Source organism: Pelophylax lessonae (genome assembly GCF_965119305.1).
Source record: "Pelophylax lessonae genome assembly, chromosome: 1".
In the NCBI taxonomy this organism is placed as follows: Eukaryota; Metazoa; Chordata; class Amphibia; order Anura; family Ranidae; genus Pelophylax; species Pelophylax lessonae.
This window is the reverse complement of record NC_138768.1, coordinates 127,055,530-127,069,058: the sequence shown is the minus strand read 5'-3', so window position 1 is coordinate 127,069,058 and position 13,529 is coordinate 127,055,530. Positions and strand designations below refer to the sequence as shown.

The 13,529-nt window shown below is 42.1% G+C and overlaps 1 protein-coding gene across 1 annotated transcript in view; it reads right to left on the bottom strand.

Moving 5' to 3' along the window:
* Positions 1–10,298: 10,298 nt before the first annotated feature.
* WDR41 (WD repeat domain 41) overlaps positions 10,299–13,529 on the bottom strand; it is a 53,309-nt gene continuing 50,078 nt past the window's right edge. The window contains exon 13 of the mRNA XM_082259216.1: positions 10,299–10,473. Within this exon, the coding sequence (XP_082115342.1) occupies positions 10,312–10,473 (162 nt within the window). The 3' untranslated portion in view covers positions 10,299–10,311. The remainder of the gene's footprint in view (positions 10,474–13,529) is intronic.

The window sequence follows — 13,529 nt, the reverse complement described above, 5'->3', positions numbered from 1 at the left end:
AACAAGGGATGTGCTGATAGGAGGAAAGATGAGCTCATCGGTGTGATGCTTCTTTTTTCACTGTACTGTCACATACTAGTATAGAGACAAGACCTTGAGTGTTACTTAAAGCTTAACTCCAGGAATTCAACCATTTTGTAGAATGTACTAGATTACATGCCACCTTGTGGACTTTTTAATTTTTATTGAGCACCCTCAGCATAGCTATTGCTATACTTCAGGTGCTCTGACACTGGGCCTTCACGTGCAGCTGCTGTACCTGCCCCTCTCCTCCTCCTACCCAATCACAGAGCACTTTGTATTACGGGAACTAATTTATAAAAATACAAAAGCTTTTATGAATGAACGGTGAAGGGTAGGGGTGGGTTCAGCAGTTACTGTATGAGAGAGCAGCGTCTCTCCTGTCAGAGCTCGGGGAGTGTAGCGATAGCTGTGCTTCCAGAACGCCATAAAAGTTTCAGCTGTAAATTAAAATAAGTCCACCAGGTGGCATGCACCTCATTGGACTTGAAGTGAAACTAAACCCTCCTCTCCTTTACATCCAAGGAAGCTGCCATCTTAGCTTCTGTTTAATCTGCAGTTCCCATGATGCAGCACGTGATTAGGTATGATACCAGGCATTTAATGATTTGACTGTTTGGTCAAGAGTACAGGTAGTTGTGACAGTTATCATTCACGCTATGCCTTGAAAGTAACTGTTTTGGGAGACAGCTCAATCAATGGGATTAGTTCCACTTTAACTCATAGCATGGCAGCACATTTTCAGTTCCACTTTAACTCATAGCATGGCAGCCAATTTTACAAAGTATTTGAATTCTTGGAGTTCAGCTTTAACTACAGCAAAGAAAAAAAAAAAAAACTTACGGCTGTGCTATATAGCAGAGCTGTTTAAATATCAGGACTGGAAGGATAGAAATATAAATCCTTTGACAGCTAAAACAGACGCCTTTTATGTGTGTAGCTGTTTGCCTGGAGTTTAGCTTTTTAAAGATAAGCACATTTTTTTTCAGAAAGTGCTCTTATCCTTTATGCCCAACCCGATTCAAGTACAAAGTATACACACCAGTATCTTGTGACCGGCTGCACTGTTTACATCATGCGGTAAAATTTCTTTGCGCTGGCTGTGCCTGCACAGTCCATTTACTTCAGTGGGATCTTCTGCCCATGATGGAAACCTATGGTGAAGGAAGTGGGGATATTTGCGAAAGTGGGAGTATAGAAAAGTATGGCTGTGATCCATGGCTTAATGTTAGGTTCAGTTCTTCAGATTCCTTGTGCAAGTTAGAAAAGGAGAGGTAAAAGCTTGATTGGTAGGATGAGCGATGGCCATACTTTTTCTTTATGCTGCAATTACTGTCAAATAATTAGAAAGGAAATGCCATAATGTCAAAACTCCATCTTTTCAATGTGTATCACTATGATTGTTGAACCAGTAACACTCCAATGAAGTGCTTTCAAGCCAAACTATATTGGCAGTTATCACTTATGTTAAGAGATAAAAAAAAGCTCCTCATTCCTTTCTCCATGAAGGTTTTGATATACTGCTTAGAAGACATCTAGATAAAACATGAACTTTAATAAATTTGCTGTGTAAAAACTAACCTCTATGTCGGTTTTCTTGAGTTTAAAACTTTTTTTGTTTGGTAACGTAACAAACATGTTATACTTACCTTCTCTGTACAATGAAGTTTCACCAAGCGGCCCAATCCTCTTCTTCTGGGGTCCCCTGCCGGCACTATCCACTCCTTCTTGGTGTGCCACCTGCGGGTTCGTTCCTGAGCTGGGCTGTGTGCATCTATTGACAAAAAAAGCAGAGCTCGGCTCCACACCTGCTATCTGCTCACTGAATTTGATTGACAGCAGCAGCAGCCAATGGGTGCTGCCTGTGAGAGAGGGTGGAGAGCTGTTGCAGACAGGCACAGCGCAGGACAGGTACAGGACTCAGGTAAGTATATTGGGGAGGGGGGATACTACAAGGACCTTAAAGAGGAAGTAAAGTCCCATGCATAGTTTGTATCTATAGGTAAGCCCAGGGGTCAAACTGGCGGCTCTACAGCGGTTAGCTTTTGTGGAACTACAAGTCCTATCGTGGTCTGCCTTGGGGAGTCATGTTTGTAGCTGTCAGCCTTGCAATGCCTCGTGGGACTTGTAGTTTTGCAACAGCTGGAGGGCCGGCAGTTTGACACCTGTGGGTAAGCCTAACATAAGGCTTACCTATAGGTACTGTAAATATCTCCTAAACATGCACAGTTTGGGAGATATTTACTATATATGCAGCCGATGCCGTAATAAGCTCATGCGCTCTGAAGGAACAGCCACCTATACCGTTGTTTCAGAGCCAGGAGCCATAATCTGCGGCTCCCATGCGCATTCGTGGGAATGACGTCATCGCGGCTCCGGCCAGTCACCGAGCCAGAGTCTGCAAACCCGGAAGCAAGACGGTTGAAGATGGGAGCCCCTGCAATGCTGACATCTTGGCGCTGGAAGAGGGAAATTTCACATAATGTGCTGGAATGCATCACATTATGCCTTTACCTAGGTATTAAGTTATTAAGGTCTGGAAAGTTTTACCATCCATACTACCCATGCACTTTTTTTTTTTTTTTTGAGTATAGTACCTGACCCTCCTCTTATTGATCATGGCTGGTCTCTGGCTAAATTCATACCTCCAAGGATAGGAGCTTCAGGTTTGTGGTCATAATAAATGCCTAGGACATTAGCAATAATACACTCTCAGTGGCCGTCCACACATCCATTTGCAGACATTGAAGCAGCAAATGGACCTATATGCTATTGTGAGCTAGGATTAATCCCTCAGAAAAAGTAATTACCAATAGATGTGTAATAGACAAATTACATAAAGGCACTGAACTTCACTAAAGGATTTAGACAGAACAGGTTAAAGGATGACAATCATTAAACACATAGCAGCCCCTAACGTATAGCAGCCATCAATGTTTGGCAGCCAAAAGTAGACATTAAACGCATAGCAGCCATACAATGCATAGCAGTCATTAATGCTGAAGGATTACTATATTATAAGCAGCAGAAGAAAAAGTTAATATACCTTAGACCAGTGTTTCTCAACTCGGGGCCTCAGGGCCCACTAACAGGTCAGATTTGTAGTATTACCTTAGGGAGATGCAGACTAGAATACTGCAATCACTGAGCAGCAAATTAGATCACCTGTGATGTATTTCGGTTTTCTTGCAAACCTGGCCTGTTAGTGTGCCCTGAGGACCGGAGTTGAGAAACACTGCCTTAGACCAATAGGGCAGGATACCCTACACTACGTCACTGGTCTGCAAAGGTTAAAAACAGCAAACCCACGTATTCGAGCATTAAACAATAATCCAACCTGCAGAGCCAGGCATTGCTGAGTTAATAGGAAAGACTCCACTTTGCACAGCAACACCCGTATATCAGGCCATGCATTAGCAGTACTGCAGACAAAACAAAACCTGTGAGGCATTAATGAAACAAGCAGAACTATAACCGCAAGTTACCCTACTTTGGCAGCCTGACAGATTAAACACATAATAATCATGACAAACCATGACAGCCTATGGTTTAGCTTACCTGCCTGTGCAGCTCACATCCCTGACTGGCTCTAAAGTGATGGGACAGGCTCGATTCCTGAACAGGTGGCCACCAATACACCCCCGGTAGCCATCCAGGGCTCCCGGTCACTACTACCGTGAGCTGGAAGTTATCCCAATACCATTTTGCTGCTCCCTGTTGACCGGGTGCCATCCCCATCCACACATCACCTGGAAAGGGCAGCCTGCAGTACAACCACAGGAAGTAGACAAGGAGCCATTTTGGAAGGGCAAACAAATATACACATAGCGCCAGACTAACCAATAGTGTGTGGGGCCACAACTCACCAGGGAGGAGAGCCTGGATCAGTCCCAACAAACAACAAGACAGAACTGTTTTACCTGCATCCAGAGACCAGTATCCTGCACCCCAGTACCTGGAGCTGGGGGAGGCCTCCCTCGCATAGGCGGTTTACACCCGAACGGAGGGAGCTTTGTCACAGGAGAGAGGCTAAACCCGTGCGGCTGGCCAGATGAATCTGGCAAGGTGAGGGCAAAAATAAAAATCTTCTTTCCATAGTTATAACCGGTTAAGCATTTGAGGAACAAAAAAGAGAATGCTGTCTAAAGGGCCATACACATTATAAGATTTTCTGAAGACTTTTTCCTTCAGATTTACCTTTTCTATGTAGTGCAAGGACCTGCCAGATTGCATACAAATTGAAAGTGTTTAGGTTTGACCTCATATTATATGGTTTTGTTAAATCTAAAGGAAAAAGTCTTCAGAAAATCTTATAGTGTGTATGGACCATTAGGGGAGGTGGCTGATTTATCTAGTATAACCAGTCCTGATTGGGCGAGGGGCGGAGCCTATACATACATGTATGCTGTCATGCTTGTGTCAGAAAAAACATTTTTTGAAGGGCTCCCAAAATGAAGTTGGCGGTGTGGAGAAGCAGAGAGCCTCGGCTGCATAGAAGACAGTGCTGGACTCCAAGGGCTGGAAAGTATCTGTTTGTGAAAAGTCAGTAATTGGAGCTGCTGACTTTATTTTTTCCATTCTCTCTAAAGGACTTTAACTGCAAACAATGATTTTATCAGTAAAAAACTGTTAGTGGAAAAACTATTTGCTTTTGACTAATGTTTTTAATTTGTTTGATCAACCAGTGTCTCTAAACAAATGCTCAAATAAATCTATTCGCTTTCTCATCCATTGGGGAACACATTGAGGGAAATCTTAAAACTTCAGGGTTCACCACTGCCCCCAGGAGGATTGAACACTGTCAAACAAAACTATAAACCAGCCCTGGAATACTCCTACTACCAGCATGCCTCCGTTTTTTGCTAGTGTCCTAGAAAGATGGCCATCTCAGCCCAGCTGTTTTAAGACTTAACCTACTTTGTTTCTAGCAAAGGTTTTCTCTTTAATTAACCAATTGCCAACTGCCCCACGCAGATTTACTGCGGCAGGCTGGCTCGGCTGTAAATAATCATGTAGATCTACGTGATTATGTGCACATGCTCCTGCTGTGATTGGACACAGCGGGAGCCAGACCGCTGGAGGAGCGGGCTCGATCGCCACCGGCCTATCTTCGGGGAAACTGACAGAAGAGCTGCCTGCCTATGTAAACAAAGCAGGTGGCTCTTCTGTCATACAAGCACACTGAGATCATGTGTTTCAGCTAAGCTGAAACCTCAATCTCTGTGTATCTTTCACAGAGCCCCCCCCCCACCCAGTTAGCAAGCAAGTAAGCACATTTAGGCTTACGTTTAACCCCTTGATCACCCCCAGTAATTAACCCCTTCCCTGCCAGTGTCATTTATACAGTAACAGTGCATATTTTTAGCACTGATCACTGTAGTAATGTCATTGGTCCGAAAAAAGTATCAAAAATGTCAGTTAGGGGTCCGATCTGTCCGCCACAATGTTGCAGTCCCACTAAAAGTCGTTGATCGCCGCCCATTACTAATAAAAACAAAAAAAGTCCAAAAGTCTATCCCGTAGTTTGTAAACGTTATAACTTTTCCGCAAAACAATTAATATACGCTTTTTTGGGATTTTTTTTTTACAAAAATATGAAGCAGAACACAAATTGGCCTAAACTGATAAAATACATTTGATTTTTAATTTTTTTTTTTATTGGGAATGTTTTATAGCCGAAAGTAAAAAATGTTTTTTTTTCAAAATTGTCGCTCTTTTTTTGTTTATAACGAAAAATCTAAAAACCGCAGAGGTGATCAAATACCACCAAAAGAAAGCTCTAAATGTGGGTGGAAAAAAGACATCAATTGTATTTAGGTACAGCGTCACACGGCCGCGCAATTCTTAAAGTAACGCAGTGCCGAATCGCAAAAATGGCCTGGTCATTAAGGGGGTAAAACCTTCCGGAGCTGACGTGGTTAAGGTTCATCTCCATGTAGCTGCAGGAGGTCTCTTCTCTTTCCTGTAGTTAACAGATGCAGTTGTCCTGAGTGTGATCTTTTGTGGTCCTACTTCGACTGCACCGTGACTCAGTTACACGTCCTGAGGGTTATTACTGCACCCACTGATACTAGTGCTGGGAGTTATTACTGCCCAAGAATGACAGCTCTGGACCCAGAAGTGGCATTTTACGTGTCACTTTTGGGTCCATTAGTTGTAGAGGAGATTGAGAAGCCCTGTAAAGTGATTAACTGGCTCTAGAGCCACTTTTACTTGGAAGCTTGGAGTCAGCTGTCAATGGAATACCAAGCTCAAGGTTGCTGCTGCTTTTTTTAACCCCTTGAATACCAGGACATTTAGCAACATTGGTAGACAAGGGGTTAAAGTGTTACTAAACCCACAACAGTAAAATCAGTCTGTATATGCAGTAAAGCATGCTTGTTATACTCATTGTGGGACCTAAGAGGTTAATCTTATGCATTGTGTAAAAAGGCTGTTTGATCTGGTGTTCTCTGATCCTCCCCTTCTTTGACTGCCCCCAAACCATCTCCTGATAGAACAGAGGCTAGGGGACTAGCTGCACATGCTCAGTTTGGTGTGTATTGCTAGAGAGATTTTTTTGTTTTCTTTGGAGAGTGCATGTGATCGGCACAGGGCCAATCAGCACTGTCCAGACAGAGGGTCAGAGGTCTTGCAGCCTCATAGGGCTATCAGGGGAGAATGAAAAAATGCCTCCTACAAGCTTTAACCAGACACTGATAGAAGTCACTAAACTGCTATATACTGCTGATGAGAAAAGGTATTTAGCAGTTTATATTTACTAAAACTATTGCATTTCCATGTTCTGTGTACTGTGGGAGACCAGATATAGTGAATGCAGGCTCCTGGGTTTAATAACACTTTAAGCCTGCAGGGTAAAAGGCTTCTAGGAGTGAAGTTCTGGTGGGGAACTGTATCGTCAAGTACAATAAAGTTTTACACATGCTGGAAGACAGAGTGCAGCTCCATTGTTTCTATACTAAGGGCAGTCTAACAGCTCAGCTGCAAGGCGATACAGGGCTCATGCAAACGGTTTGTTTGTGATGCGAATCATCCCTAGAGTACAAATCCTGGCATTTTCCTGTGCCTGTGGAACCACAGATGGTGAATGACTGTACACAGCTGTACTTAGGTAAATGCAGATGCTTTTTTGCATCAGGGTTTACACTTGCATGCACGTATGATGCATTCCCAAGATGGAGAAGTTCCACATTTGTGGAATACATCATACACACTTGCTTGTGTAAATGCTGATGTAAAAAAGCACTGGCATTTACCCAAGTACGGGCATATACAGCCATTTATTTCTATGGGTGGCTGTACATGCCACTTGCAGCTTCACTGGTGTGGAAAAACACCGGACTTTGTACACTAAAGCAGATTTGTGCCACAAATTGTCCATGGGCATAAGCCGTTAAGCTTTGTAAAATGCTCAGGCAGCTTCCTACCATTGACAAACAATTGTAAAGAAAAACAAGATAATGTCCAATAACAGATGGTGATAGGAGATCTTTAATATTTTAAGTCACTTACACATTTAGAAAATGACATTTATATGGCAAGAAAAATACTTCAGAATACACTGCAGCACACACTCCCTTTTCAGCTTGTATAAATAGGACCAGAGCCTTGTAATGTAATACTCAAATCTAGCCACTAGGTGGTATGAAAACTCCTTAAAATTCTAGGAATTGGCAGTAACTAGCTCACCATAGAAACCAATAAACTTTAAAGTAAACCTTCTACCTTAGTGACAAGTTCATCTTTTTCTAGCTACCCCTCTCCCTCGCCTATAAAGCTGCAATAAAGTACTTTTGGTAGGAGGAACAGTATACTCAAATTTCCCAGCTGCCCTATTTCAGGGGGTGGATGTCATTCTGCTGACAAGATCCGTGGGAATGCAGGCCTAAATTCCACAAGAAGACAATGCAGGACTGTCTTCCCTCGAAATTGGGGCTAATGAACATTTTCCGAGATCTGTCTGGAAGCAGGAAGACATCACCCTGCCTAGGCGCTGCGGAAAGATGTTGGGGAAAGGTAAGTACAGAATATTATCTATTTTTCCTTCCACAGGCACTTTGATGCAGATTCTTAGGAAGGGGCAGTTGAATAGGTGGAAGATCTGCTTTTACATCCACGGATCTCCTTAAAGGTAAAACAAATTAATAACACTGTCCAACAAGAAAACAGAAAATACATTTCAGCAGTCTTTGTCAGGGAAAATAAATAACTGAAGATAAAAAAGAAAATATTAATGCAAGTCCTCTTATTACACAAGAACCACAAAGAGGAGACAATGCTCAGTATAAATTAGTAGTAATCAAATAATCTCCAAATTGCTGCATCTATACATCACATTATTAACATCTTCATTTGCTGAACTTTATATTTATTCAATCAGTTTGGCAAATATTATTGTGCATAATTATTATTTGGATAGAAACATATCAGTAGTAAATTGTTCTGTACTCATTCGATAGCTATTCTACTAAACACATCACTGGGATAATCAAAGTAGAAATATGGATCCAATCATAAAATAAAAATGGAAAAACCTTGAAATAATGTTTTTTTTTCTTTGTGTAAAACAATACATATGTCAACATTTAAAGGACTAAAAAGCTAAAACAAAAAGCTACATTATGTAAAAGCTTATTTACACCAAAGTATCCATACCTATACAGAAGATATTTCACATTTATTTAATGCCATGTAGGCAACGTGATCCAGCAAAAGGATATTTGGCAGTTTTCCCAGACAGAATTAGCGGAGTGAGTATACCACTTTCACCTTAAAGCGCAACTAACCTCACCTATCCTTTACAGCCATCCAGTGAGCCATCTTAGCCTCTATTCAGACCTGCAGTCAGCTATCACACCAGAGCTTACACTCAGAATTCAGATTCAGAATACTTTAATAATCCCAAAGGAAATGATTGAACATAAATGTGAAGCTGGTCATAGATCTTTTTTTTTTTTTACATCCAGCAGGTGAGTTGAACGAAATAAAATGAACAGATTCCTCCATCCACACAAACTGCTTTTCACCACAGTGATAGGCTAAAGGATGCTGCAGGGGGAAAGCCAAGGGTAAAATGTGTCCATTGGGGGTACTCAATACCAGACTCTGCTCCAGACCCCATTGGAGAAAAGCCAGGATGTGTCCTGTAAAGTATTGTCTATGAGGAAACTTTTTCTGCTTGCATCATGCAAAGATAATCTCTCAAGGTGTGATGGCATGTTTTATGAGAAGTTGACTTTTTAGCATGCAGAAGTGTCAGGATAACCAAATTCGATAAGCCTTTGTCACCCAGGACCTGGGCTTCAACAGCCAAGCCCTGGACCTGTATAGCAACCTGCATGCCTATTGAAGATGCAGTGCCCAAAGCGCCTTTAGGACCAGTCCGCATCTTCCATCACATTGACAGGGTCCAGGTATGGCCCCTGTAGCATGCCTAGGGTATTGATCCAGAAACTGCATAAGTAGCCAGAAGGACTTTAGAGCAGAAAATATTTAAAAAAATCAATAGAGGAAAAAAGGAACATCCACCTTGTAAGGACACTAGCAAAAAATGAGGATAACTGTCAGTGAGGGAGGGGGGGGGGGGTTATATGAGGGTCCTTACAGTTCTGCTGTGAGTGCCCAGTACCTGAAGGTAGCACAACATGTAACTCAGCTGCCTAGGAATATTCCCATTTTTTGTACTGTGCGATCAAATAGAGCTTTTATTTATAGTCTCTTCTGCAATAAAAGCCTTCCTGTTAGCAATATTTAAAGCCCTTAGTTCTGCTTTAAGATAGACCAAGTATAACTTTGATTTCTAAATGTATCGGATAAAATCTATAATTCTGTACTAAAGCATTGAAGGCTGGTAATATACAAATCATCAGATCTCATAAACCAGGCATTTTCAATAATTGTTTGCATGCCTATCCAGTTTTAAAGCGAACCTGTTGGGTATACTGAACTTTTAACAGCCCAAGCACAGGCACCACAAGATGCCTAAATAGTGGTTAGACCAAATCCTCATCTGCGTGTTTTCTTTGAAGCTAGTTCATTTTCATAATCAGGCCTAACTTTCTCAACGGAATCTTCTTTGTTAATTGGGTTTTTAATGTTGATGCAAAACCCGCATGTGGGACACTCCACTACAACAACTCTACCTCTAAAGTGGCTCAACACAATTAAAATGGCAGTTACGTGTTTTTTTTTCATGATCAGTACAGGTGTTAAAACATAAAAACATATATTAGCTCCATAACCTGCAATCATTTGTTCTGAATAAGGTTAGCGTTGTCATAAATAAATGGGCTAGTGGAGGGAATATCTAAGCTGCAAGTCTCCATTTTGCTCTAATTTCTGAAAAAGCAAAAGACTACGTAATCTGGATTCCCGCTTTCCTTCTTTCCACAGGATGATGAGCTGGTCTGCTGAGCATGTGACTAGACCATGATCTTGAAAATACAGGAACATCTGTAAAAAGCAAAATATGGACTAGTTATGCAAATAAGAGCTAGATAAGTAATATATAAAGCTGGATAAACAGTGGCAAGTTGTCTATACCTGCAATATATCTTGTTACACAGTAGCATTTATTCTGGGAGAGATATAATTTGGGTGTGTAAATTGAAAATCTATTTTTTCAATGTTTGGCATCATGCTTTATTGTATAAAGTTTTTCAACCTTTTTTTGAATCTGTTGCAAATTTTCTTACTGAACATCCTGCCAGTAACAGCACTTCAGTCAACTAGTGGGCTGCAAAACAGATCTGCTGGAGGAAAGCACACATACCTACAGTATCTCACAAAAGTCTCACAATTTTGTAAATATTTTATTATATCTTTTCATGTTACAATACTGAAGAAATGACACTTTGCTACAATGTAAAGTAGTGAGTGTACAGCTTGTATAACAGCGTAAATTTGCTGTCCCCTCAAAATAACTCAACACACAGCCATTAATGTCTAACCTGCTGGCAACAAAAGTGAAAATGTCCAAATTGGGCCAAATAAGCCATTTTCCCTCACCAGTGTCATGTGTTAGTGGTACAAGGCCTCAGGTGTGAATGGGGAGCAGGTGTGTAAAATTTGGTGTTATCGCTCTCCTAGACTATAAGAAGATTGCCAAGACCCTGAAACTGAGCTGCAGCACGGTGGCCAAGACGATACAGCGGTTTAACAGAACAGGTTCCAATCAGAACAGGCCTCGCCATGATCGACCAAGGAAGTTGAGTGCACATGCTCAGCATCATATTCAGAGGTTGTCTTTGGGAAAAAGACGTATCTGTATTGCCAGCATTGCTGCAGAGGTTGAAGGGGTGGGGGGTCAAGCCTGTCAGTGCTCAGACCATACGCAGCACACTCCATCAAATTGGTCTGCATGGTTGTTGTCCCAGAAGGAAGCCTCTTCTACAGATGATACACAAGGAAGCCCGAAAACTGTTTGCTGAAGACAAGCAGACTAAGGACATGGATTACTGGAACCATGTCCTGTGGTCTGATGAGACCAAGATGAACTTATTTGGTTCAGATGATTTCAAGCGTGTGTGGCGGCAACCAGGTGAGGAGTGCAAAGACAAGTGTGTCTTGCCTACAGTCAAGCATGGTGCTGGGAGTGTCATGGTCTGCATGAGTGCTGCCGACACTGGGGAGCTACAGTTCATTGAGGAACCATGAATGCCAACATGTACTGTGACATACTGAAGCAGAACATGATCCCCTCCCTTCAGAGACTGGGCCGCAGGGCAGTTATCCAACATGATATTGACCCCAAAAACACCTCCAAGACAACCACTGCCTTGCTAAAGAAGCTGAGGATAAGGGTGATGGACTGGCCAAGCATGTCTCCAGACCTAAAACTTATTGAGCATCTGTGGGGCATCCTCAAACGGAAGGTGAAGGAGTGCAAGGTCTTTAACATCCACCAGCTCTTTGATGTCATCATGGAGGAGTGGAAGAGGACTCCAGTGGCAACCTGTGAAGCTCTGGTGAACTCCATGCCCATGAGGGTTAAGGCAGTGCTGGAAAACAATGGTGCCACACAAATCATTGACACTTTGGGCCCAATTTGGACATAGTCACTTAGAGGTGTTCTCACTTTTGTTACCAGTAGTTTAGACATTAATGGCTGTATGTTGAGTTATTTTGAGGGGACAGCAAATTTGCCCTGTTATACAAGCTGTACACTCACTACTTTACATTGTAGCAAAGTGTCATTTCTTCAGTGTTGTCACATGAAAAGATATAATAAAATATTTACAAAAATTTGAGGGGCGCACTCACTTTTGTGAGGTACTGTAATAGGCAGTCCAGCGGCTGACTGAAGGCGCACACGGCAAGCTGATCATCTAAATGTCTGCCTTCTAAGAGACAAGACAAAGAATGTAGAAATCTTTCTACAGTTTTTTCTTAAATAAAAAAAAGTCTAACTGGAAAGGTGCGTTTTCTTCTTTTAGGCAAAAAGGCACAGATTGGGAAATGTATCTAAAAGAAAATAAACTGGTTAGATTTCAGCTATACATAGAAGACCAGTTACAAAATCAAATGCTGTGGTGTGCAGATTTTTAGTATCCTATTATCAAGAAACAGAGAATAATCTTGCAACATTGGTTTGGTAAGCTGCCACGAAGAATAGGAGAGTATTTCAAATTCTAATCTATATGCAGGGCGCCGGACGCATTGATTCCAATGGGGTTTTTTTTTTTGAAGCAGGTGATTAGAGCCAGAGGCTCTAATAGGCTTCAAAAAAGGGTGGGCTCAGGGGGAAGAGACCACTCAGTTGTGTGACAATAGCAAATAAATATTCACTATTGTTACGTGGATCCTCCTCCTGGCCAATCAGGAAGCGGGTCCTGAGACCCGTTTCCCGATTGGCCCGAAAGGAGAAGCCACGCCATTGGCCAAGGAGAAGGAGGGAGGAGACACAGGAGACGGAGGAGAAGCCGCCGCTGCTGCTTGCCCCCACATGTTCACGTTGAGTGAGCCGGCAACCGGGGGGGGGGGGGGGGTATGGTGTGCGGGCTGGTGTGGTCTGTCAGCTGCTACTGAAACACAATGCTAGAGAGTTGGGCCATTGGGTAGGTATCAAAACTGCATTCTTACCTTTTTTTTTTTTGCCAGGTATTGGACTATAGGCAAAATCAACTGACTAAAGCTAAACATACACTATACAATCTGATTGTACTATCTTCTTTAGATTTATGAACAACTATGTAATGTAAGGGCATGTGCAACTGGATAGAAATAGATTGGATTGTAGAGGTTTGCCCACTATATAGTTTTTGGCTAAATGATATTGTACAGGGATGGTATATTCAGATTGCAGTGTGTATGGTCATCCTAAGACTGGCCATATAAAGTTACATTTTTTTTTATTCAGCCAATGGACTGAATAAAAACAACTGAACCAATTGCCCCCATCTACATATTCAAGTGGATGGGGGAATCCTTCCCCTGTGCTATTGCGTTTTGATAGCAGGGAGACTCATCTGAAGCCATTGATCGAGCAGCTTTTATCCGACAGGGCGGTT